General features: G+C 43.6%; 2 protein-coding genes and 1 long non-coding RNA gene across 4 annotated transcripts in view; all 3 read right to left on the minus strand.

Moving 5' to 3' along the window:
* Positions 1–1,467: 1,467 nt before the first annotated feature.
* LOC306796264 lies at positions 1,468–4,176 on the minus strand. The gene is made up of 4 exons (XR_013773045.1): positions 4,058–4,176; positions 3,057–3,112; positions 2,552–2,911; positions 1,468–2,358 (listed from the first exon to the last, which is right to left on the minus strand). It is a non-coding gene; the product is annotated as an uncharacterized lncRNA (long non-coding RNA).
* A 4,083-nt stretch (positions 4,177–8,259) lies between these two features.
* LOC306796487 (GRB2-associated-binding protein 1-like) lies at positions 8,260–21,985 on the minus strand. Its single transcript, XM_079295427.1, has 16 exons — positions 21,770–21,985; positions 17,636–17,764; positions 17,239–17,404; positions 16,659–16,851; positions 15,618–16,252; positions 15,015–15,097; positions 14,783–14,892; positions 13,919–14,214; positions 13,673–13,744; positions 13,033–13,129; positions 12,418–12,550; positions 11,558–11,692; positions 10,084–11,416; positions 9,626–9,681; positions 9,105–9,452; positions 8,260–8,857 (listed from the first exon to the last, which is right to left on the minus strand). The coding sequence occupies exons 1-13, from the start codon at positions 21,842–21,844 to the stop codon at positions 11,228–11,230; spliced, it is 2,313 nt and encodes a 770-aa protein (XP_079151553.1). The 5' UTR covers positions 21,845–21,985; the 3' UTR covers positions 8,260–8,857; positions 9,105–9,452; positions 9,626–9,681; positions 10,084–11,227.
* A 628-nt stretch (positions 21,986–22,613) lies between these two features.
* Positions 22,614–25,996, minus strand: part of col4a5 (collagen, type IV, alpha 5 (Alport syndrome)) — a 36,177-nt gene continuing 32,794 nt past the window's right edge. For both annotated transcript variants that reach the window (XM_079295078.1, XM_079295077.1), the window contains 5 exons: positions 25,638–25,850; positions 25,167–25,344; positions 24,970–25,084; positions 24,699–24,871; positions 22,614–24,450 (listed from right to left, as the gene is read on the minus strand). In XM_079295078.1, the coding sequence (XP_079151204.1) occupies positions 24,369–24,450; positions 24,699–24,871; positions 24,970–25,084; positions 25,167–25,344; positions 25,638–25,850 (761 nt within the window). In that variant the 3' untranslated portion in view covers positions 22,614–24,368. The remainder of the gene's footprint in view (positions 24,451–24,698; positions 24,872–24,969; positions 25,085–25,166; positions 25,345–25,637; positions 25,851–25,996) is intronic.

Below are 25,996 nucleotides of genomic sequence, written 5' to 3' on the forward strand. Positions count from 1 at the left end.
ATATCTGCACTGAAGTAAAGAGTGTCTGTCCCCTCACTCCTCCTGCTCCTCCTGCGTTCAGCATTTGTTGTGTGCAGACTAAGCTCCTCCCACTGAATAAACCGTTGATCAAATATCTGCACCAACAGAGGCCAACAAGCCTGCAGGAAACAACCAAAAGGGAGTTTCCTGCATGGCTTCACACAAAAAACCGGACAGGTAGCCTGGTCGGTCGTTCCCTGTCTGCACAGACACAAATTACCGTACGTAACTATAAGTGTTCAGTGTTAATACATATAAACAACAGTACAATCATTATTATACTGTGTGATTTGTGCAGATGTATCCGTATTAATTCAGCCGGATGAATCTGCACAAATCAACAAAGGTGCAAGCTGCATTTCCTTGTTGCGCACTTTATAAAAACTCTACTTCCTCTTTCTCAGAGAGGAAACGCAGCAACTAAGTTGATCATTCAGACGAATATCCACGAAGAATCGTGACAACAAATAAAATACATTTATTCTGAAAGCACGTTTACTTCCGCTTTTAGATTCTACAAACGAGGAGGAACCAGACGTCTGATCACGAGGAGCTGCATCATGTTGTTCCACTTGAAAGTGAAAGTGATGCTGAAGCATCATCAGAGTGTAGTTTTGATATAACTACTCTTCCGCTTTTAGATTCTCCAAAGTAGTTTGTGTTGTAGGAGGAATGATTTTGAAGATGATGATCTGTCCCTCGACAGTCTGTCCTTTGTTCTTTTCATGTGGAGCATTTGGGCTGTGATGTTTGTATGAACGGTGCTGCATGAATGAATAAAGTGGAAATGTATCCAGACTGTGGAGGAATGTCTTCCTTTTCTCTCCGCGTGTGTTCCTCCGGCACTTTTACGATCCCGTTTATTCTGAAGATTATGAAATATCACTTTATAAAAGAGCTGCTTTGTGATACAACATTAAACCACGAACAGGAAACAGTGTCTAAATGTCTCTAAATGACGTCATTCATTTACTGCAGTTTTCTTTTATTCATTTAAATATCTGCGAAAGGTTTTGAGTAACAATCAGTGACTGTGAGGTGACTTGAATATTTCTCTTCTCTTCCGCAGGTGAAAGTGGCGCCACCTGGTGGCTGAAAGAAAGTGCTGCAAGCCACGAAGACTTTAAACATCTTCAGTATTTCTGAAACTATTTTACTGACATTGTTGTTTATTTGTGTTCTGTGTAAATGTGTTGTGTGACTGTAGGAGCAGAGAGGTGATGCTTTTTAAAGATGTGTTGCTGATGATTGGTTCTATTTAGATTATGTTTCTGTTTGTGTGTGAGACGTTTTAATAACTTATCTTCATATCTATGACCTCTAAACATTGTATTAATTAAATAATGTATCAAAGTATATTAAACAACCAAAACATCTTCTCCATTTGTGTTATATGTGACAAATCATTCAGATCAACAGAACTAGTTCATGCCAAAGTCAGCTCAGTGAATTTAAATACATTTTATTTATTTAGAAAAGAACAAATCATTCATCATTACATTACATCATTTAGCAGACACTTTCATCAATTCACATTCCTACACCGTAGGTACAGCTAAGGGAGCAATTTTAGGGTTAGGTGTCTTGCGCAAGGACACATCGACATGAGACATCTACATCCTTCATAATATCACTCATAATATACTGATCAATGTTTGAGCTTCTATTAGACACTGATGTCAGCATGAACTTTATTCTCTTTATCTATTTACTTTACTCTTCATGCAAGTATTTTATATTCATCAATGATGTCACTATTATTTATTTTACTCTGAATAATTGTATTATATTGTTCATATATTGTATTATATTGTTTTTTGTCATTTTTCTGATGTAATCTTTGATCAAACTTATGTTTGATTATTTCATATCAGATGGTTCAGGTCTGTTGAATGTTGAACTCTCTCATCGTCTTTCTCTGCGTCTGTCTTTGTAACATTTTGTGTTTCCTTTATGGAAAACACTTTGCATTGTTGATGTCAACTAATTGCTCATTTTTTTATTTCCATTCATATCTTAATGCTGCTGTGAATCCTCAGATATGAGTCATACACAGATCCAGTGTCTCCGACTGACTGAAGTCCTCCATCAGACTCTATTTGTGGAAACACTTGAAGGCTGAACAACACAGTGTTGATGCTGTGTGTTCTGTGGTGCTGAGTATGAATCTTGTTTTAATGCAGAGAGCAAATAAAGACAAAACCAGTACGACTGTCAGTCCCAGTCCATAGAAGAGGACGATCCTTCCCCGACTCTCTGGTGGTGTTCCACTTTCTGTCGGTGGAGGATCTCTTCTCAGAGTTGTTGCTCTTGGTGTCTCAGGCTGATCCCTCGCTGCTGCAAAGACACCAAACAAATCTGTTTTATTCATTTGTAGAAAAACATTTTCACTGAAAAGTAAACGAGAAACAACAGATTAAGTTGTAACACATTTCCCAGAAACTGCAAGAAGGAGGTGATTTATCAGGTTTTTATTCATCTGAATAAAGCTGCTTGAACGTGTTGAGAAACTTCTACTGAATCAACTCACCTGTGACGTTGAGGTGACATTTCTTTGATCTCTCATCATCACCTGTGAACACATCACACAGGTAAACACCTGAGTCAGCAGTCCTGAGTCTGGACATGTGGAGTCTGAGTCGTCCTTCTCTGAGGACGTCTTTCTCAAACTGGACTCGTCCTGCAAACCGTTCATGCTGAGACTCTGAGACCTCGACACCGTTATGAAGATGAAACAGGACGAAGGAACTGATATCAGTCAACAGTTCACAGATGATATTCAGGGACTTGAGGGAGCGGTCAGTGTTGGTGGTGAAGGTCCATTCCAGAGTGACGTTGTGGTTCTCCTCTGCCTGATAGGAGCTCTGTGTCACATTCACTACTAATGATGCTGTTGAGGAGACAGAGAGGGAGAGTGAGGAGCAGACAAACAGCTTTAACATGAGAGCCTTTAAACTGCATCTCCAGATGTTTCTGTGGAGTGTTTAGTGATGCTTCAGAGCTGCAGTGCTTTAAACATACAAAAGTCAACTCACCACAGACACAGGAGGTCAGGATGAAGAGCAGCAGGATGCAGCAGGTCATCTCCTCCCTGTGAGAGGAGACAGAGGTGAAGAGTCACCAACACATCACATCAAGGTGTTGGAGGTCCACATCTACAGTCTGTCTCTACATCACAACACTCCTTTGTGTTCATCATCCTGCTCACTACACACAACTGATGACACAAAGCCTTGATGCCAATGCAGCGTCAATGTGAACTACAACCACAGCTAAAGCTGGTTTCCCTCCAGACGTTTCATTCACAGTCAAATAAAACAAGTATAAGCTGCAGTAATATGTTTCAAGACAGCGCCAGATGTTCAACACGACAGGAAACAGTCAACAAGTGTCTATACAACACTACAAGCTGTGGAAAGACCCGCCCTGCTCTGACTTTAGCAGCAAGTAGTCAAACAGAGGCAGAGTGGGCGTGTCTGTCATGTGACTGCAGGTGAACTTCCTCTACAGCTGCTGCTTTCGTTGCAGCGTGCAAGTTCGAACGAGCCTCGTGGCTGAAGCAACTTGTCCTCGCTGTGTCTCGTTTGTTGTGCAAGTTCACTTTTTGTCTCTCCCTTCATGACGTGTTAGTCATGAAGTTAGTTGGAGTTAGTTTCACAGCTGATAACTTCACAGTAACTGTTTAAAACTCCTCAAACATTTCTCTCATGTTTCCTCCAACACATCAAGCTTCTTATTGTCATCAATCAATCACTATGAACATCTATGCACCAACATTTATAACAAATACCACACAGAGAACACACACAAACTCATGCTGTTGTTGAAAAGTGTAATTTCAATAATACAGCTGTTTTTAATGGATCAGGTTTTATTCTGATGTGTCTTCAATGCATCACATCTTTTTAACTGTTCTTCACTGAATGAACCACCACGTTATTACCGTGAACATCTTGTCTAATACATCGATCCTCATCATACATCTGTACAATATTAATCATACAATGACACCAACATGACGACGTTCATAACTTACCTTGTTTGTGTTCAGTCGTGTAAAACTCTGAAGTCTTCTCCCCATTTAAACTACTGTCTAAATATCAGACATGATGCGTCCCAGTCCAGCGTGTGTGTGTGTTGGTATGGCGATTCAAATCATGCCCTATATGGCTCGTCATAGAGGTTTCTAGAGGTTTCCATTGGTTTGGATGTTTGGCCTATAGGAGCGCTCCATTTCACCTGGGCGGTTCAACTACTGAGGCTTCGTTTGATTGGTCAAAAAGAGTCCCTCGACAGTCTGTCCTTTGTTCTTTTCATGTGGAGCATTTGGGCTGTGATGTTTGTATGAACGGTGCTGCATGAATGAATAAAGTGGAAATGTATCCAGACTGTGGAGGAATGTCTTCCTTTTCTCTCCGCGTGTGTTCCTCCGGCACTTTTACAATCCCGTTTATTCTGAAGATTATGAAATATCACTTTATAAAATAGCTGCTTTGTGATACAACATTAAACCACGAACAGGAAACAGTGTCTAAATGTCTCTAAATGACGTCATTCATTTACTGCAGTTTTATTTTATTTGTTTAAATATCTGCGAAAGGTTTTGAGTAACAATCAGTGACTGTGAGGTGACTTGAATATTTCTCTTCTCTTCCGCAGGTGAAAGTGGCGCCACCTGGTGGCTGAAAGAAAGTGCTGCAAGCCACGAAGACTTTAAACATCTTCAGTGTTTCTGAAACTATTTTACTGACATTGTTGTTTATTTGTGTTCTGTGTAAATGTGTTGTGTGACTGTAGGAGCAGAGAGGTGATGCTTTTTAAAGATGTGTTGCTGATGATTGGTTCTATTTAGATTATGTTTCTGTTTGTGTGTAGAGACGTTTTAATAACTTATCTTCATATCTATGACCTCTAAACATTGTATAATTAAATAATGTGTCAAAATATAAAGATATGAAAAACCAAAACATCTTCTCCATTTGTGTTATATGTGACAAATCATTCAGATCAACAGAACTAGTTCATGCCAAAGTCAGCTCAGTGAATTTAAATACATTTTATTTATTTAGAAAAAAAACATACAAATCATTCATCAAGTGATTCTTCAAGTTGTTAAACGAAAGTATAGAAATAAATAAGAAACATCTTAATGTTTAATTGATCAGAACAGAAGTCAGATGACACATGAAGCAAAAACCTCACAAATAAAATAAAGTAAAAGTGATCACAGTTATATTTAAAGAGCCTGATGGTCAGATGATCACAGCTGTAACATGCAGACACAAAGGCTCCCTCTAGTGGTCTTCATCATGAATACAGTGTTAACTCAATACAGTGAGAGAACATTACAAAACAGAACAGGAACTTTGTTTCTTCATTTGTTGTCATTAAAAACAAAAGCATCACTTCCTGTTTGCCACAGTTTCACATGAGGCAGATGTGAAGGATTCATCACATCAGAGGTCAAATGCACACGATAGAGATATGATATAAAATAAATATATTACAGTACAAAGCATACATTACAGAGATCATCTACAGCCTTCATGGTTTTTGTACATCACTTGTGTACAATTATAGCTTTAATTTCTTGGAGAGCATGTATGTGATGAAGTCCAGCAACAAGCAGCCAGAACAGCTGTTATTGCTGCAGCCACCAGTCCCAGTCCGACATAGAGGCAGATTCTACCCCGACCCGCTGGTGCTGGTTCTGCTGGTTCTGCTGGTTCTGGTTCTGGTGTCACAGGTTTGGGCTCATCAACGGCTGCTGTAGAGAAAGTTATAAGTGTGTGTGTGTGATTTATCTGAGGAGAAAACAGGTCACAGAACACTGACTCCACTCCTCAAACTCTTGGTTCAGAGTATATAGAGCATCATCAAGTAGCAGGTTTGTAATCATCTGCTAACAAACAGGACGACACATCATCTGTGTCAGATGTGAATATAAACTGCTGCTTTCTGTAAAGAACTTGTATCAAAGTCCTCTTGAGATGAGATGAACCTCGTGCTGACTCACCAGTGATGTTGAGAGAGAACTGCTTCACCTTCCTGCCAAACTCAGTGAGCATCCTACAGAGGTACAGGCCCGAGTCATTAGTGCTGACTCCGGACAGATGAAGCCGGACGCGTCCTGTCCTGAGAGCGTCTCTGTCACACTGCACCCGTCCTGCAAACTGCTGGTGCAGAGACTCGTCAACACTGCTGTCCTGATGATAGAACACCTTCAGCTCTAACACTGACACACAGTGGATCTTAAGTGAGGGGATGGAAATGTCGTCTCTGGACGAGAAGCTCCATTCCACTGTGATGTTGCTGCCCTGCTCTGCCTGATACCTCAGACCCATGTAACGGGACTGAGTCACCCCTGAGAGGAAGAGAGAGGACAGAGGAAAGAGGTGAACTGATGCTCTAACGTTGTGTCTGCACTGATCAAATATGAAGATTAAATCACAAAGTGTTCATTCAGAAATCTGACGTAGTATTTTCTCACTTCTTTCTTGCTCCAATGTATTTGTGTTCAAGAAGAAGTGAACTCACCACAGACACAGGAGGTCAGGATGAAGAGCAGCAGGATGCAGCAGGTCATCTTCTCCCTGTGAGAGGAGACAGAAGTGATCATAACTTTATTTTACCGCAGCATTCACTCCCAACACCAAACACCTTCATCCACGATGAGATCAGACTTTAGACTGTTGAGCTCAAATCACTTGACACCGTATTTCACTTTTACATTACTTCCTGTTTTACTGTCTGTTTGCATCTCTTTATAACGTATCATTACGCATGCATAAGACTACACTAGTTACATTCTGCTCATCCTGTAAGAACTGAACACCTGTAGCACACACACACACACACACACACACACACACACACACACACACACACACACACATTAACATTTTTGTCTGCGACTAACTAACAGCACCAATCCTCACATACTGAATCTGTTCAACATGATTCATATGATAACAACACCAACATGAACACATGAAGTCATTGATTCATTACCTTGTACTGTGTAAAGATCTTCTGTAAAGACGACAAAGTTGATGCTTCTGAATTCTTCTCATGAGCGACAAACAGCCAGCGAGGTGTCGATGTAAAGAGAGTGTGTGCAGGACAAGACAAAAAACATCTTCCTTTCACAGTAACAGATTTGCACGGGGCGGAGCAACAGATTTGCACGGGGCGGAGCAACAGATTTGCACGGGCGGAGCAACAGATTTGCACGGGCGGAGCAACAAAAACACAAGGGGCGGCGTCTCAAAATCCTGCACGTTTCCTTCCGCTTTTAGATTCTCCAAAGCCGTTTGTGTTGTAGGAGGAATGATTTTGAAGATGATGATCTGTCCCTCGACAGTCTGTCCTTTGTTCTTTTCATGTGGAGCATTTGGGCTGTGATGTTTGTATGAACGGTGCTGCATGAATGAATAAAGTGGAAATGTATCCAGACTGTGGAGGAATGTCTTCCTTTTCTCTCCGCGTGTGTTCCTCCGGCACTTTTACAATCCCGTTTATTCTGAAGATTATGAAATATCACTTTATAAAAGAGCTGCTTTGTGATACAACATTAAACCACGAACAGGAAACAGTGTCTAAATGTCTCTAAATGACGTCATTCATTTACTGCAGTTTTCTTTTATTCATTTAAATATCTGCGAAAGGTTTTGAGTAACAATCAGTGACTGTGAGGTGACTTGAATATTTCTCTTCTCTTCCGCAGGTGAAAGTGGCGCCACCTGGTGGCTGAAAGAAAGTGCTGCAAGCCACGAAGACTTTAAACATCTTCAGTGTTTCTGAAACTATTTTACTGACATTGTTGTTTATTTGTGTTCTGTGTAAATGTGTTGTGTGACTGTAGGAGCAGAGAGGTGATGCTTTTTAAAGATGTGTTCCTGATGATTGGTTCTATTTAGATTATGTTTCTGTTTGTGTGTAGAGACGTTTTAATAACTTATCTTCATATCTATGACCTCTAAACATTGTATTAATTAAATGATGTGTCAAAATATAAAGATATGAAAAACCAAAACATCTTCTCCATTTGTGTTATATGTGACAAATCATTCAGATCAACAGAACTAGTTCATGACAAAGTCAGCTCAGTGAATTTAAATACATTTTATTTATTTAGAAAAAAAACATACAAATCATTCATGAAGTGATTCTTCAAGTTGTTAAACGAAAGTATAGAAATAAACAAGAAACATCTTAATGTTTAATTGATCAGAACAGAAGTCAGATGACACATGAAGCAAAAACCTCACAAATAAAATAAAGTAAAAGTGATCACAGTTATATTTAAAGAGCCTGATGGTCTGATGATCACAGCTGTAACATGCAGACACAAAGGCTCCCCCTGTTGGTGTTCATCATGAATAGTGTTACCTCAATACAGTGAGAGAACATTACAAAACAGAACAGGAACTTTGTTTCTTCATTTGTTGTCATTAAAAACAAAAGCATCACTTCCTGTTTGCCACAGTTTCACATGATGAGGCAGATGTGAAGGATTCATCACATCAGAGGTCAAATGCACACGATAGAGATATGATATAAAATAAATATATCACAGTACAAAGCATACATTACAGAAATCATCTACAGCCTTCATGGTTTTTGTACATCACTTGTGTACAACTATAGCTTTAATTTCTTGGAGAGCATGTATGTGATGAAGTCCAGCAACAAGCAGCCAGAACAGCTGTTACTGCTGCAGCCACCAGTCCCAGTCCGACATAGAGGCAGATTCTACCCCGACCCGCTGGTGCTGGTTCTGCTGGTTCTGCTGGTTCTGGTTCTGGTGTCACAGGTTTGGGCTCATCAACGGCTGCTGTAGAGAAAGTTATAAGTGTGTGTGTGATTTATCTGAGGAGAAAACAGGTCACAGAACACTGACTCCACTCCTCAAACTCTTGGTTCAGAGTATATAGAGCATCATCAAGTAGCAGGTTTGTAATCATCTGCTAACAAACAGGACGACACATCATCTGTGTCAGATGTGAATATAAACTGCTGCTTTCTGTAAAGAACTTGTATCAAAGTCCTCTTGAGATGAGATGAACCTCGTGCTGACTCACCAGTGATGTTGAGAGAGAACTGCTTCACCTTCCTGCCAAACTCAGTGAGCATCCTACAGAGGTACAGGCCCGAGTCATTCGTGCTGACTCCGGACAGATGAAGCCGGACGCGTCCTGTCCTGAGAGCGTCTCTGTCACACTGCACCCGTCCTGCAAACTGCTGGTGCAGAGACTCGTCAACACTGCTGTCCTGATGATAGAACACCTTCAGCTCTAACACTGACACACAGTGGATCTTAAGTGAGGGGATGGAAATGTCGTCTCTGGACGAGAAGCTCCATTCCACTGTGATGTTGCTGCCCTGCTCTGCCTGATACCTCAGACCCATGTAACGGGACTGAGTCACCCCTGAGAGGAAGAGAGAGGACAGAGGAAAGAGGTGAACTGATGCTCTAACGTTGTGTCTGCACTGATCAAATATGAAGATTAAATCACAAAGTGTTCATTCAGAAATCTGACGTAGTATTTTCTCACTTCTTTCTTGCTCCAATGTATTTGTGTTCAAGAAGAAGTGAACTCACCACAGACACAGGAGGTCAGGATGAAGAGCAGCAGGATGCAGCAGGTCATCTTCTCCCTGTGAGAGGAGACAGAAGTGATCATAACTTTATTTTACCGCAGCATTCACTCCCAACACCAAACACCTTCATCCACGATGAGATCAGACTTTAGACTGTTGAGCTCAAATCACTTGACACCGTATTTCACTTTTACATTACTTCCTGTTTTACTGTCTGTTTGCATCTCTTTATAACGTATCATTACGCATTCATAAGACTACACCAGTTACATTCAGCTCATCCTGTAAGAACTGAACACCTGTAGCGCACACACACACACACACACACACACACACACACACATTAACATTTTTGTCTGCGACTAACTAACAGCACCAATCCTCACATACTGAATCTGTTCAACATGATTCATATGATAACAACACCAACATGAACACATGAAGTCATTGATTCATTACCTTGTACTGTGTAAAGATCTTCTGTAAAGACGACAAAGTTGATGCTTCTGAATTCTTCTCATGAGCGACAAACAGCCAGCGAGGTGTCGATGTGCAGACAGTGTGTGCAGGACAAGACAAAAACCATCTTCCTTTCACAGTAACAGATTTGCACGGGGCGGAGCAACAGATTTGCACGGGGCGGAGCAACAGATTTGCACGGGCGGAGCAACAGATTTGCACGGGGCGGAGCAACAGATTTGCACGGGCGGAGCAACAGATTTGCACGGGCGGAGCAACAAAAACACAAGGGGCGGCGTCTCAAAATCCTGCACGTTTCCTTCCGCTTTTAGATTCTCCAAAGCCGTTTGTGTTGTAGGAGGAATGATTTGAAGATGATGATCTGTCCCTCGACAGTCTGTCCTTTGTTCTTTTCATGTGGAGCATTTGGGCTGTGATGTTTGTATGAACGGTGCTGCATGAATGAATAAAGTGGAAATGTATCCAGACTGTGGAGGAATGTCTTCCTTTTCTCTCCGCGTGTGTTCCTCCGGCACTTTTACAATCCCGTTTATTCTGAAGATTATGAAATATCAATGAAATGATTCAGCAGCAACATTACACACCGCACACCAAGCTGCAGTAATGAATACATAAGACAGTTATCACTGACTTTGTTCATCATCAGAACAGCCGATTCGTCCCACAGTCCACCATCTTGTTCACCGTCTCAGGAGGAAGCATGATGTCCAGAGAAATATTTGATGCAGTTGCATTTACATGTGCCGACTGTCATTCTTTAGAAACTGGTATCAAACCTACCTGAAATATATGTTGACGTAGAACGACGTACACCATGCTATGGATAAATGTATTGTCACATTATTTCCATTTATTTAAATAAACTAAAACTGTACTCAGCAAAAAACTCACAGCGGACACATTTGAAAATGTCAGACGAACGAATGATTGTCAATCTCCAACATATTCCTTGTAGCAGCAAAACTAAAAACGAAACTTCCTTGTTGCTATCTATAGTACACTCCAGGCTGTTGTCAGACATGTCTTTCTGTTTTTGTTGTCAGATGACTGCAGGAGTCAAACAGTGATTTCAGTTTGAAATGGACATTTCAGGACGTAAAGAAACGAGAGGTGCAGTTAGCAGTTAGCTCGAGCATTTCTCCTTCTCCGTGGACATCCTCCCATCATGCCATGCTTCTCTGGTGCTCCTCAGGGCCTTGGTTCTTTTGGGGTCCACCACCACGTAGTCCACACGTGTGCGCTCGCCTCGTGTGCGCTCCTCGCCTGCTCCGGCCTGCTCGCTGCCGACTCCACCTTCTGCCGTGCAGCGTTTCTGGTTATGGTAAAGATGGATTTTATCACTTGGTGTATTGATTTATTGACGCAAGAAGACAACTTGAGAGGAAGAAACAAAGCTTATGAATAAATTATACAACTTCTAAATGTATCACACATATTGAGAGAGTTGTGTCACCTGTCTTGTCGGCGTCGATCGCCCGGTGTGGAGGTCCAGGTCCAGGTACTCCACCTGTTTGTCTCCTCTGGCTCGCCGTAGCATCGGGCTGCTGACTCCGCCCTCAGAGGCCCGGTGCAGCATGAGCCTCAGAGACTGTTGACACACACACACACAAAGTTTAGTTCAGCAAACATTAAAGGTGCTACGTATGAGTTTGGAAGCAGTTCTGTTGCCTCCACACGGCTCACAACATGGCGACGGCTGAGCCTGCGGCTTGCAGCTAACGGTGTTACGTAAGAGCGCTAACAGTGCAAAGAGCGCTAACAGTGCAAAGAGCGCTAACAGTGCAAAGAGCGCTAACAGGGCAAAGAGCGCTAACAGTGCAAAGTGGCTAACAGTGCAAAGAGCGCTAACAGTGCAAAGAGTGCTAACAGTGCAAAGAGCGCTAACAGTGCAAAGAGCGCTAACAGTGCAAAGAGCGCTAACAGGGCAAAGAGCGCTAACAGGGCAAAGAGCGCTAACAGTGCAAAGTGGCTAACAGTGCAAAGAGCGCTAACAGTGCAAAGAGCGCTAACAGTGCAAAGTGGCTAACAGTGCAAAGAGCGCTAACAGTGCAAAGAGCGCTAACAGTGCAAAGAGCGCTAACAGTGCAAAGAGCGCGAACAGGGCAAAGAGCGCGAACAGTGCAAAGAGCACTAACAGTGCAAAGAGCGCTAACAGTGCAACGCTGTGTGTCGGGGTGGCTTTGACGAAATGATTTAGGGATGGATGGAGGGGAAGATGATTGATAGGAAGAAGGATGCAAAGAAGGAAGGATGGAGAGCAAATACATTAATGGTGGAAAGAGAAAAGACAGTGGGAATGAAGGAGTGTTTTACCGGCTCCCCGGCGCTGAAACTGAGGCTGGGGGTGGTCATCATGGCGACGTAGCTGTCATCTGTGTCATCGGAGTCGGAGGAGGGGGAGGAGCTGTGAGCGGAGGTCGGCCTGAGCGACAGACTACTGGACGGACTGACACGCAATGAAAAACAGGAATACATTTTAGAGCGGCAACAATCTGTTGATTTTCATTGTTAATGAATCTTTTGTTTTTGAGTTTGTGGCAGTTTGTCAAGACACATTTGACCAAATTTAAATTATTCGTCAATACAATTGTTTTCGTTAAAGATCCAAACATAATGGTTTTACTTAAAGAAGACATTTAAAGACATCAAATAAAACAATAGGAAATTGTAATTTGTATTTTTTTGAACTGTGTTTTTATGTAATAAAGTCAAAACAATTAATCAGACAATAACTGGCAGATTTATTAATTATCTGCAGCACTAAACCACAGGGAGGCAGCAGAGCATAAGCACAGCTGAATGTAACTGCTCAGATATTCACACGTCAGACTTCTCTCTCTGGTTCTGTAGGAGACCTTCAATATTCAGGTTTTCTGTTGTGTTGACGCTGCATTAAAACATCACGCACACAAACATACACACACTTACTCCCGTGTGAAGGTTCGAGTGACAGGCGAGCGGACAGGGGGCGGGACTTCCTGCCAGTCCTGCTGCACTGAAGTGATGTCCAGAGGAGCTGGTTTCACTGGGAGGGAGGGAGGGAGAGAGGGAGAGAGGGAGAGAGAGAGAGAGAGAGAGAGAGAGAGAGAGATTTATTTATACTTTGTAAACACTGATATATGTTGCAGTTTGGGATAAGAGAATATTGAATATCAGTGCAAAAAGCAGGCTGCTTTTATGCAATTGGGCCAAAATGAACTTTTTCCTGTTGACCTACATTGAAAAAGAGACGTCTCCGTCTTGAATCTCCAAAAAACATAAATGCTGATGTGGCATTTTATGTTAGAAAACAAAAAGCTCTTTACAATGAAGCAGCAGTGTTGCAGAAACACCTCCCGAACTGTCAACCTTTACTAACATTTAATGGGCTTCTATAAGCTACAGCTCCGTATGGAGCCGTGGCTGTCACATTGTTGAGCAAAGTGGGAGCAGGTAAATAATTTAAACCAAAGGAGGTTGAAGGGGAACAAGTGAGACGAGAAGTGACAAACAGAAAGCGACACAAGGGGGATGTGGAGAGCGAACGAGCCGACTTCAGGAACAGAAATCACAGACTTGTGGTTCGTACCTCTTGTTTTGTGTGTCGGCTCTGCAGCCGTCTGGACGTCCGCTCTCTCTGCAGGCTGACCGACACCGACTCCTGCAGGGATTCACACATCAGACGGCAGAACGCATCAAACCGGCAGCACAACTACAATAACTAAATCTTCTAAATGACTAAAATGTATAGTATAATAAGGTTCTATCATGTCTCAGTACTGACAAGTATTCAAAGTGATTAAAAACCAGATCTCCCTGATAAGATCCTACTCACCTCTGCGTTGTGGTTTCAGGTTGCGGTGGATCGGAGGGGGCGTCGCCTCCACTTCCACTCCACCGGAGGTGTTCATCGTGTTCCTCCGGAGCGGCGGGGTGAGGGGGGCCACGGGAGTCAGGGGGCAGTTACGAAAACCCATGTGGGCGGGTGGGGGGACTTGTCCCCCGAGGGAGGCCAGGTCGCCTGTGGCAGGAGTGGGATGAATGGGAAGGGAAGGGGTGAGGGGGGTCATGGGGACGTAGTTGGCCTCCTGGAGCTCGACAGAGGGGTCAGAGGGAGGATTTGGAGGCACCCTGGAACAAGAGAAGAAGTAATTAGAAATTGGGTTTTTCAGTCCCGGGGATGTCCTGTGATAAATAAGATTCTGTCAGCATCAGACCGGGAACTTCAGCCCGCACTGGGGCGGTTAGCGGTCCTGATGAGAGTCAGTACCTCCAAGTCTGAGGTTCTCTGCTTGGAGAACCGTGTTAGGAGTGAGTCACGTCCCCATGCGAGGGAGTATCTCAGTGTCTTGTTCATGAGTGACGGCTGCTTTCTAGTTGCTGTCCTGGTATCCAAGAAGTGGTGAGACAACATCCTGCTTTAATCCAGGTTCTCACTGAAAGGCACTGGATGAAATTTGTCCAACGGGAGTCCATTTAAGTCCACAAACAGACGAGAAGCCAGCTCGCCTGGCTGTGACATTTACGGCGGAAAACCGTCTCTTTATAAATGTTTATAAAGGTCTCAAAAGAAACATATTATTTCGATTACATGTTATGAAAATCAAGGTTTTTTGTTTCAACTGCAGGTCAAACTTTCAGTTGAAAAACGAATCATGACATGAACACAGTTTATCATGTCGCGTCTCTTCTGACTAACCTTGGTGCAACAGGAGGCTCAGTGGTGGCAGCGCTCATGGGAACATAGTTTTCGCCCACATCATCATCTTCAGAGCAAACACTGCCCAGAGGTACCATGCCTTTATTAAACTGAGAGACAGGAAGAGACACTGACATTTTGACATGATACAGATATAAAATGCAAAAAAAAAGACATTACATATGTACATTTATTGTATTTTATTCTTGCGGTTTTAAGAGATTTAACTTACGAAGTAACTGTTGAAGCTCTCGCTGAACTCAAACATGCTCGCTCTGTCGGACAGAGACCGAGGGATGTAGAAAGAGTCACAACCTGAAACACAGAGGATAGAAATATATACATAAACACACAGAAGCTCAACAGTTCAAAACCATCAACAATTTGGGATTGACTCTTCCATTGCTGAGAGTTGAATGAGCAGTTTGATACCAATCTCAGATATCTGTGCGTTCAGTACAGAGCTGGAGCCAGGAGGTTAGCTTAGCTTAGCATGAAGACTGGAAACAGGGGGATACAGCTAGTCTGGCTCTGTCCACAGTTCAAAAACTGAGGCGAAAGCATCACAAAGTCTGTGTGTCTTGCTCCTATAGAAAAGGAGGCGGGGCCTTTAGCATTTGCATTGTCTCATGTCTACAGCGAGCAGCTGGTTAGCTTAGCTTAGCATAAAGACTGGAGACAGTCAAAATCCAGCTCCCTCTGAAGCTCACTAATGAACACATTAGATCTCCTTTTGTACAATCCGTAGAAACAAAGTGTCAAAAAGGAGCATATTGCTGAAAACTATTCTTTTAAAACAAGACCTTTGATGAAAGACGGGCTGCTCTCTTCTTACCTGTCGGTGTGCGTCCCGGCGCAGTGATGGTGTTGCTCCTCGGCAGACCTCCCTCCATGCCGCCGTCCCTCTTCTCTGGCTCCGATGAGGAGCGGGGGAGCGTGGCCGCGGTGGTCTGGGGCTTGGGCGGGCGTGGAGGGGGAGTCGGGGTTGAGGCGTGGAGCTCCGCCTGGGTCATGGAGTCCACGCTGGGGGTGGAGGATGGGCGGCGAGGGGGTCGTGGTTGCGTGGTGGACGCCGGACGAGGGATCTGGTAACCACTGGTGGTGTGCGAGTGGGTGTTTGGATGCACGGCGGAGTGTCTGTTGTCACTGAGAGGTATCGTCACAGGCCGCAGGTGGAAGTCCAGGGAGTGCTTCCTGGGATGAGGAGAGGGGTGACAACGAAGTCGGCCGGCCCGTCTCTGGAGGTCAGAGGTCACGCTGGCATCCAGAGACTGGCTCAAAGGGCCTGTCTTGGAGGCAGCCGGCCAAGGAGCTGTCCTAAAGCCGGAGGAAGAGGAGGACGATGGAGGTGGGAGGCCGTTGGGAAGTAGGGAAGGAGATGAAGAAGAGGAAGAAGAGGTGGAGGTGGCGGAGGGAAGAGGGTTGTCGTTGTAGTCGGTTTCAAGAGAAGTGGAGGAACCTAAAGGAGGCCTAGAGACAGAGAGATACCAAAATAAGAGTTTTTAAACAAAAATACAGTAAAAAACTGTTCAGATTAAGTTGTTTCGGGTTGAAAGAGCTCCACACCTCAGCAAATCACAATCCAAACTACCTGGACTGATAAAAATCCTTCCAACTGTCGAGGAACATTTAGCTTTCATTGTGCTGTTCTGATGACCTGTCGCATGCAGGTATGTGAAGACATCTGTGGGCGTGATCCAGGCTAAAATAAACCTCTAATCCCTGTTTTTTTGTCTAAACCTGTAACTCTGACTGTTACTCTGGATGATTTACCTTCAGCCGGGTTTCTTTAGTCCGAACCAGAGTGGAAAAGTAAAATCTGTGCATTTATATGTCGTTAGTCTTGTTTCCTGTATTTGTGTGTTTGTGTGTTTACCTGATGTGACTCTGGCAGTGCGATAACCACAGGTAATCTTCCTCTGCATTGCGGTCGTGAACCAGGCCCCTGACATTCACCGGGTCATAGGGGGGTGGGACCGACCCCGATACCGCGGCGATGGCGGCAGTGCGACTGGCCATGGTCATCGCTGTGATGGAGGACGAGCCAGAGACAGGAGGTCTCTCCGGGACTGTAGAAAAGTGACCCACATGAGAAAGGAAAAACTTAGGATCAAATCTTCCAAGTTTCTGTGTCTCTCCCTGCAGGGCATCGTGGGTTTTGGAGTGTTTGTCATTAAAGACATCTAAATGGCACTATTTTCTTTCTAGCTCGCCCTATCAACATGAACTTGGCAGATATTGTAAATTGTAATTAGAGTTCAAATGACTGCAAAAGGCAAAACTGTTACAGAATGTCTTATGATATTTTACATCTGAGTCACCGACGTGACTCTCTCTTCTCTCCTCCCACTGGTTTTCACACTGACTCAGCAACAACCCACACTTCTATCTGTCTAAAGCAAAAGTGCTATCTATCTATCCATCCATCCATCCCTCTATCCATCTATCTGTCGTACCGTCATCAGTCGGGTTGAAGCCGCAGAGCAGGCAGATGGAGGACACCCAGCGGTTCATGTCCTCCTCAGACTCAGCCACCAGGTACCAGGTCCTCTCCTCCGTCCTCAGGTCGAAAACGAAGCTGCTCTCCAGCTCCTTCTTCGTGAACGTCAGGCCGGCATCCACCTGAGGGAGCAGGGCATACAGCGAGGCCGACATGGTGAATGAGCGTTGGAGCATTTATGGAGCACACAAATGTGCAATATTCAGCTAGCGTCAAAACGTGAAAGTTCAATGATCTATCCTTTTGAAAAACAAAAAAGCCCCACATTGTGTTACGCTTTTAACCAACACAGGACACTGTTAAACATGCACAATAAGGAGCATTAACTCAGGTCGCTGATGGCGTCCGTGTACCTGTTCACACAGGTTCAGGTTGATGGTCCTGATCGGCCGGCGGGACTGCTGGTTCTTGAAGTACTGCAGGACGTCCGGCTCCCCGCTCAGCCGGCCGCTCCGCAGCACGAACCAACGCTTCTTCCACGCCTGGAGACATGAACACTTCCTCCTTCAGTTCATCTCATTCAGCTTCACCGACATTGACAGAGAGCATACAAGGAGATACACCCTTTCTATTTTAGAGGCGTGGGCTGAACAAACTGTATCTGGTTTTTAGGACTTTTAGTCTTTTTGCAAAATTATATATTTTACAGATTATTGACCAAAAGATCAGTTAAGAAGATAATGTCTTAACTTCCTTCTTGTCCTCGCTCTCTTTCTCTGACGTTAAGGCTGACTCTGGTGTCTTTCTCCAATGTCTGAAGTTTGACACTCCAGTGCAGATGAATGTCAACTAAACCTCACACACACACACACACACACACACACACACACACACACACACACACACACATTGCTAAATGTTTGACACTTCTCTCAGGTTGTTGCCGTCATGTGCTGAGCATTATGGGTAGGGTCCATCTCCCATGAGCAATCCACGGGATGACACTTCATATTTCAGACATGACTCACCGTGCATGTGTGTGTGTGTGTGTGTGTGTGTGTGTGTGTTTGACTGGTTAGTGTTGGTGTGTAGGTGTATGCCAAAGACTCATCGTGATTATTTAAATGAGTGAAGCAGAGCATGAAGAAGGATTTTAATTTCATAACAGCATGAGCACACACACACAAACACACACAAGCTTTGTGCTACTGTTTATGTGGCTAAATACACAATGCATGTGTGTGTGTGTGTGTGTGTGTGTGCGTGTTTGCCAGTGAGTTTCCACCAGTCCAACAAACTAAATCCATCTCTTCCGATCCCAGTTTAAAATATTTCCCAACAAAACCAGCGCGATCCCGAAGGCAGGCCTCTGTGTGTGTTTGTGTGCGTAATCAAAGTGCACAGCACTTGAGTACTGTAGCGCACGTTCCTCCCTTCTTTCTCTCCAAACACAGACAGGAAGAGGAAATAGCTGAACAGGAAGTGCCAGCAAGAGATGGCAGTAGATGCACGTGTGTGTGTGTGTGTGCGTGTGTGTGTGTGTGTGTATTTTTGTCTCCTCTCATTTTTAGGCTGCTGGACAAACAAAAGCAGCAGGGTGGCAGCAACAAGTATGAAAACATTTTTCTAGGCTTTCTATTGAAAGGAATAGTTCACTCCAAAACAATATAAATTGTATATAATACTCTCCTCCCTAGGATCTCTGTAGCGCACAAAACATTAAAGCATATCAGTGCAAACAGACTTTGGCGGAGGGTGAACGAAAGACAGCTAAAAAGTTAAACAAATTTCAGAAAAGTATTCTTGTGTAGTAGTTATTTTACCCCAACCTAACTAAGTTGTTTCCTGAAGACGGAAGTTTATTTTGAAAAGACGTTTGTCTTGCGTTTGTTGGCTTTCGTATGAAAACGATACAAAGTAACTTCTTAAATTTCATACAAACTGAAGATGAGATATACGTTTTCTAATATTGTGATAATCGCTAATAGCTTGACGGCGTAGCGGCAGGGAGGGGGCGGGGCTTAGCCAATGTTCACCATGGTGACGCTCACCGTGCAACTTCCAATCGTGCAAAGCGGCCTCTGATCAGCACCACGGACAGCAGCCAGAGCGCCAACTTTTATCTTCTATAATTGAACCGCCTGCTGTGGATTCAGCGGCTAAATGTAGGTACAGATCGTATGAGGTAGATTCAAATCCCTGATCCCACTCCGTCATGATAAAGAGAAACCTGAATTCACATATTAGAAGTTGTAATAAAATCACTTAACGAATGTCTTAGCTAGTAAAGATTCGAGTGAATCAGCGTTTCCTCTGCCTGCACAAAGTCATATCATCCTCGTTATCGACACTGAGCTGCCTGAATATCAGCGACTTCAAAATCATGATGAAGTCTTTTCCTAAAACACTTTCTCTAATCTCTTCTCCACCTGTTTGCTTCCTCCTTTGACCCCTGACCTCGGACAGGAAGAGGGCACAATGGATCTAAAATAACACTTCCTCTGTCCTGCCTCCAAATTTAACACCAGACCTAAATGTTCAAGTGTCCCGCTGTTCAGTTCCTCATTTACGGATCTATTCCTCCTCTTCCTCCCGTCACATTTAACACATTTGTCTCCTCAGAAGTGCAAACATGTGACTTTGCAACACTTTTACGGCAACCAATGAGAACACTGAAGGAACTGAAAGCAAATGTAGGTTGAAGTGGCTTTCATTCATTCATCAGTCTGTGAACTGATGTTTGGTTAAAAGTTATCATGAGATTTGTCTCACAATGTTCAGGTACTTGTACTGAATGATGACTAAAGTGATGTGTAATAACCTATAATTCCCCCTTTGTTTAAAGGGCGGGTCTATTCATCTTTTGTTTTTTATTCCAGGTTTTTACATCATTCTCTAAATGGTATTCCTTAGTCATTCAAATCCAAACATGTTTTACTTTAAACCTCTATCTTCAAAAGTGTGTTTCCAAATCTTCAGGGAGGCCCCCTCTCTTCCAACCAGGCCCAGCTGAGAGCGATTAGTTTATTACATAACACACACACACACACACACACACACACACACACACACACACACACACACACACACACACAGCTTTCAGAACAGGGAGTGTATGTATGATGAGGTACACTCACAAACTCTGGCCCAATGCTTAGTATGAACACATACTCGGCCTGCTGCAGCCATTATAGGCTGCTCCGTGTGTGTGTGTGTTGACAGTCGACACACAGCTGGCCTGCAGTGTGTGTACACTGGGCTGTGTGTACCATCATGACATGCCGTCTGAACAATGAGCTCTTCTTCTTCTTCTTCTTCTTCTTCTTCTTCATTTGTAGCTCAAGAAAATTGTCCGCGCAGTAGGTTTGTTTTGTTCCCTCTCAAAAACTTTACTGACGTCAGCCACCGGGCATTGTGGGTAGTGGAGTGAGAGTTTATTTGTTTCAGCATCTGTTATCATTTTATCCACATAAGAGGCTGCTGTTTCAAATCAGCAACACCACAGCTGCTCTGTGAGACAGTCAGTAGTAAAGGCACGCATTCTCTAAACAATTACTTATTCAACCTTTTACTTTCCACACACACACACACACACACACACACACACACTGAAAGCGACAATAACAGGAAGAGAGAGTAAAAGAATGAAAGTGAAAGGTGCAGAGAGGTAGAAACAACAGAGCAAAGAAAGAAAGATGAAGAGAAAATATGTAGAGGAGAGATGAGATGAGCTCAACTCACTGGTATGGCATGCTAGATATGCAGTGTGTGTATGTGTGTGTGTATGTGTGTGTGTGTGTGTGTGTGTGTGTGTGTGTGTGTGTGGGTGTGTGTGTGGGTGTGTGTGAATAACTGCCTAAACTATGAAATATGCAAAGCATCTTAATGTTTTTGTAGTTTAACCAGTTGTTAAGTAGTAGTTAACTCTTTCGGTATCAAGCAACTCCCAAATGAATGAATCTTTCCTGAACTCTGCATCTCATCTGATTTTTTCAACTGCTTTCTATCTATTTACAAATAATGTTGAGTGGTTTCTGTGAAACATGCAAATGTATAAACAACATCTCAGATTTTCTGCTTTGAAATTGTAAAAAGAAGTGTTACCAAGATAGTCGTCCAAATAAATAAATAGAAGACGTAAACAAATATATCCCTATTGGGGCTGCAACGATTAATTGATTGGTTGTCAACTATTCAATTAATCTGCAACTATTTTTGATCGTCGATGAATCGGTTTTAGGGATTTTTTTTGAAAGAGAAATAGTTCAAAATGTGTGATGGACCAAAGTAACACACGAGATGACTTTCTGTCCAGCAGACAGCTGAATCCCTTCATGGTATTAACTTTGGGAAATGGCTCAGTGTATAAACAGCCATGAAACCGAGAGCAAATCTTCATGTTCAATTAAATCTACTCAGTGTGCTCTGTAGCAACATGTCAGCCTCTAAAAACATCGATCCCAGACGAGCTAAAAGACACGTTTTAGTCTTTTTTTTAAACTTTTTTTTTCATTTGCTAAGTTAAAAATGAGAAGTGAAGCACTCACATAACGGCGCAGCTTCTTCTCCGGTGGGGACTTTCTCAGCCAGCCTTCACACACCACCTCCCCTGCTCCGCTCATGCTGGAGCCAGCGACTTCCAATCGATCAACCCGGGCTCCCAATCAGCTGACAGACTTCCAGTAAATCAATCAGGAGTCCCAGTCAACAATCAGCTAATCAGTAAATCAGATGATTCTGCTGTCATCAACACACTTGGTGGACTCAGTTAACATCCACGCGTGAAAAAAGGGAGCCGCTCCTCCGTCCACGGCTGAGTCACACCTCCTTCTGAGAGGGTTTCTCCTCCCCCCCCCCTCTCTGATTGTGGGACAACCGAACACAATGCCTCTGCTCGGACATTCCTTCTCTCCTCTCCTCCCCCTTTCCTCCTCCTCCTCCTCTTCCTCCTCCCCTTCTGCTGCTGCTGCTCAGGATAACAGGAAACTCAGAATAAGTATAACAGAAGTACTCAGATATTTGTTGCACTACTACTGTACAGTGTAGAAGTACTCACATGTCAGCTCATTTTAACTCCTTTATACCCTGTTGTTCAGTTTGGGTAGTTAGGAAGGGTTTGAAACATTATAATGAGCAAAGTAACTAGTAACTAAAGCTGCCAGATGTAGTGGAGTAAAAAGTACAATATTTACCTCTGAGCTGTAGTGGAGTGGAAGTACAAAGTTGAATAAAATAGAAATACTCAAGTAAAGTACCTTGAGTTTGTACTTACAGTACAAATATACTTACATTCCACCACTGATCATAATATTTACTACCACTCACAGCTTATCAAAACGTATCATGATGGGTCCTTTCTCTGTGATGATCATACATTTTCAGAAGACAACACTTTGGACATAGTATTTATTTCAGTCTTAAAAGTTTATAACAACTTCTGGATAACATAACATGTAAAATAAACACAAAAAAAGAAAACAATACACATTTTTAATCGCACCCCAGGTTGACATAATTAGAATTAATAAAAGCAGTTTTGAAAAAATAAAAATAACAATAAAATCACAGAATGTCTTCCCCCCCCCCTCCCCCAAAAACATCTGTTGTAGACTTTCAGTACATCAGGAGTCTGAGCACCTGATGTGAGAGAAGCTGATGTAAAAGGCCGGACACTCTCCTCTGCGTTTCAACAGGGTGGCGTGTCAGCACTTTAACCCATTCTGGATACATATTCAAGCCAGCGAAAGGTGATTTGAAGGTTTCGGGTGCAAGACGGGCCCAAAAAACCTCCGGCCTTCTTTTTACAAGCAAAGCCCAGCACCTGGAAATGTTAAAAAAAACAACACAAAAACAAATGGAGCTTTTCTAATCAAGGAGCCAAGATTTAATCCAAATCTGTTTTTTTTTTTTTGCACAAATATCTGTAACGTTCCCCAATCATTACTCTACCTAAAAAGCAAATCCCCTTTATGTTAGTTCAACATTCTACAAATTGAGTACAAAAGGTTGAAGCGATTGGCGTCGTTGGTATAATACAAGACTGTTGTGTTTTAGGGAAAATGGCTCCGTCTGTGATCAGTAGTTGGCTTTATATTTCGGTGAAATGCCCGACCTTTGCGTTTGAAAACGGCGAACAATCTCCACGCAGCCGAATAAAGTTCATATACCTTTTTATCCTCTTTTTTTTTCAAATATATATTTATTATATATAAAATACTGTTTCATTCATAAAAGCCTTACTTTGTACAATATCTGGGTGGATGTGTGTCAATGAGCATTGACGTAAATGTGTGTATCTGTGTGTGAACGCGTGAGTGTGTGAGCGAAAAAGAACCTGGAACGTTTGTCTTATAACAAACAGCTGGTAGCGATTCAGGACCTTCTACACTAAGAACAGAAAGGTGTTTTACACAATATACACATTTTATTACTTACAAAAAAAAAAAAAGGTAAAGAGGGAGAAGGTGTTCAGGCTGATGGTTAGGAGGTGGGGCTACAGCAGGGTTAGTACCACCAAATGTAACGTTAAACGACAGGAAGAATGACGGAGAAAGAGAGAGAAAGAGCGTGTGAATGAAGAGCTAGTAATACAAAAAAAAAGTCAGTCTCACTAAGGAAAAGCTCATCGTCAGTGCATCTCTCATCTTGGATGTTCCGAAGTCAAAGTGCCGATTTGGTAATCCGCTCCTCATCAACAAGGCCAGAAACAAAACAAAAAAAGAAAAGAGCACTTCTGCCTAGAATTGGTTCAGAATCACATTTTCAAAAGTGATTGTTTGTTTTTAAGAAGAGAAAGGAAACGATGAGAAAGAAGGGAGAAGGATGAAAACATTTTTTGTTTCATCACGGCACCTTTAAGTGGATATGTGTCTGCTTTCATATTGAGGTACGGCTTAAGAGAAACAAATAATAAATGTAAGATTTATTTTTTATCTTTCTTTTTTAAATTTTCTTCTTTTTTTTTAAGCTGTGTTGCACAGTAGCACCATTGTTTAAAGTTGTAAGATGTTTTGTATCCGGAAGACAATGCACCATTGGAGTTCCCCCCCCCCCCCCCCCAGACTTGTCCCCCCCGTCAACCAATCATCTCGTGTTATTGATCGTGCGTCCCCGGCAGCGGTGTGTTTTGCATGTTGCTGTGTGCCGTTACGTCCTCTTCATGCAGACCACGCAGCGGCTGACGCGCGTCCGTAGGTTACCCGCCTTGAGAGTCTCCGACTGGGGCTTCCTGCGAGGGCCAAAGGGGGGGAGGCGGTTCAATTAGGGAGATGAATACATGTCCATATAAATATTAAAGTTAAGATATATCAAATCATGTGACACTTTCAGGGAACATTGAGATTACTAGAATATAAAAGTTCCACCACTTCAAAAACAAGAGGCCTCATGCGAGAGCATTTTTGAGCACATTTGTTTTTCACTGACACCCCGGCTTCTCTAACCACTGAGCCGTCCTGCCGGCACTCGTTTCCGTACCTGAACATCTCGGATGGTTCTACGGTGGCCAGCCAGAAGCTGTAGGAGTTGCCGTAGTAGTTGCACGTCCCTCTGCCGTGGCACTCGATGAAGGGGGCGCTGCGGAACTCCTCCAGGCAGGAGCCGGGGGAGGCCAGGGCCTGACCGGAGCCCTCTGCACCCGCACTGGTGTGCTGGGGAGGAAGAGGTTTAAAAGTCCGGTTTAAGCATGTAGCTGTGTGTTCTGGGGGGCATTTGGTAAACAAGAGTGGAAACACGTGGAGTTGCGTACCATCATGAAGGAGTATCCGATCCACAGAGCTTCCCAATTTGACGGGCAAGTGGGAATCTGGATGGTCTGACTGTGGACTGCGATCACCATGGCTGGAGCTTCACACACTGCACACCTAGACACAGAAATGTCAAATCAAACACCTTCCCTTTCCTCGTCTCTGTCTTCTTCCCTCCCCCCTCTCTCTCCATCCCTACCTGCTGATGTAAGGCTTGATGCCCTGTCCGGTGATGGGGGCCATGGACATGGTCATGGGCTCAGGCGTGGACAGCCAGTACGAGTAGTCGTTGCGGGAGGCAAAGTTGCAGACGTTGTTGATGTTGCAGAACATGAAGGGCATGGTGCTGAACCTGCGCAGACAGCTGCCGGCCGAGCCTGGATCAGAAGGAAGAGGAAGGTCAGATGTATGACGATGGAATAAGATTGCAACCGGAGGAGTCGCCCCCTGCTGGTCAGTAGAGAGAAGCTCATTGAGCATGCTCAGAGTCTTCTCTGGTATTTAAGGTATCGTTGTCGTAGCCTTTATTGCCACCTACCGGCCCGGTGAGCGTTTAGAGTCGTTTTCGAATTCTAGTGTGAATGGAGATATTTTCCAATAACAAAAGTGGTGTAGACAGAATCCTATTTTAAACCGTAGAGGAATAAATATCTGTGTAAGGACTTCGTACCGAGGTCCTGTCCGTGTGCCCTCTCGTTGCCCTGCACGTACAGCAGGGAGTAGCCGTCGTAGATGAGGCCAGTTCCGTCGGGACAGTAGGGCACCTCCTGACCCTGGCTGTGTCGGGTGATGAGGAAGCCGTGGGCCCCAGAGACCGATCCTGGAGGACCGGGAACTCCCTGTGGACCGTCTGAACCAGGGGGACCAGAGTAGCCACGCTGACCTAAGATCAGGGGAACGGCGCGTGTTAGAAAAGGGGAAGCTACTGCGATGCAGTCGGAACTTAAGGATCAAGCAAAAAGAGCCTTACGTCACTCTAAAAATGATTGTGTTTATTAATGATTGTCATTGAGTTGTGTATGTCTGGTT

Source organism: Melanostigma gelatinosum (genome assembly GCF_949748355.1).
Source record: "Melanostigma gelatinosum genome assembly, chromosome: 23".
Taxonomy (NCBI): Eukaryota; Metazoa; Chordata; class Actinopteri; order Perciformes; family Zoarcidae; genus Melanostigma; species Melanostigma gelatinosum.

What these genes read in the sequence shown, in the direction of transcription:
- LOC306796487 (XM_079295427.1), bottom strand. Translation starts at nt 21,844, where the DNA reads ATGAGCGGAGCAGGGGAGGTGGTGTGTGAAGGCTGGCTGAGAAAGTCC. An exon ending in AGAAGAAGCTGCGCCGTTAT is followed by an intron (nt 17,765 to 21,769) that starts GTGAGTGCTTCA and finishes TCATGTCTCCAG; the next exon opens with GCGTGGAAGAAGCGTTGGTT. An exon ending in GCCGGGACGCACACCGACAG is followed by an intron (nt 15,098 to 15,617) that starts GTAAGAAGAGAG and finishes TCTGTGTTTCAG; the next exon opens with GTTGTGACTCTTTCTACATC.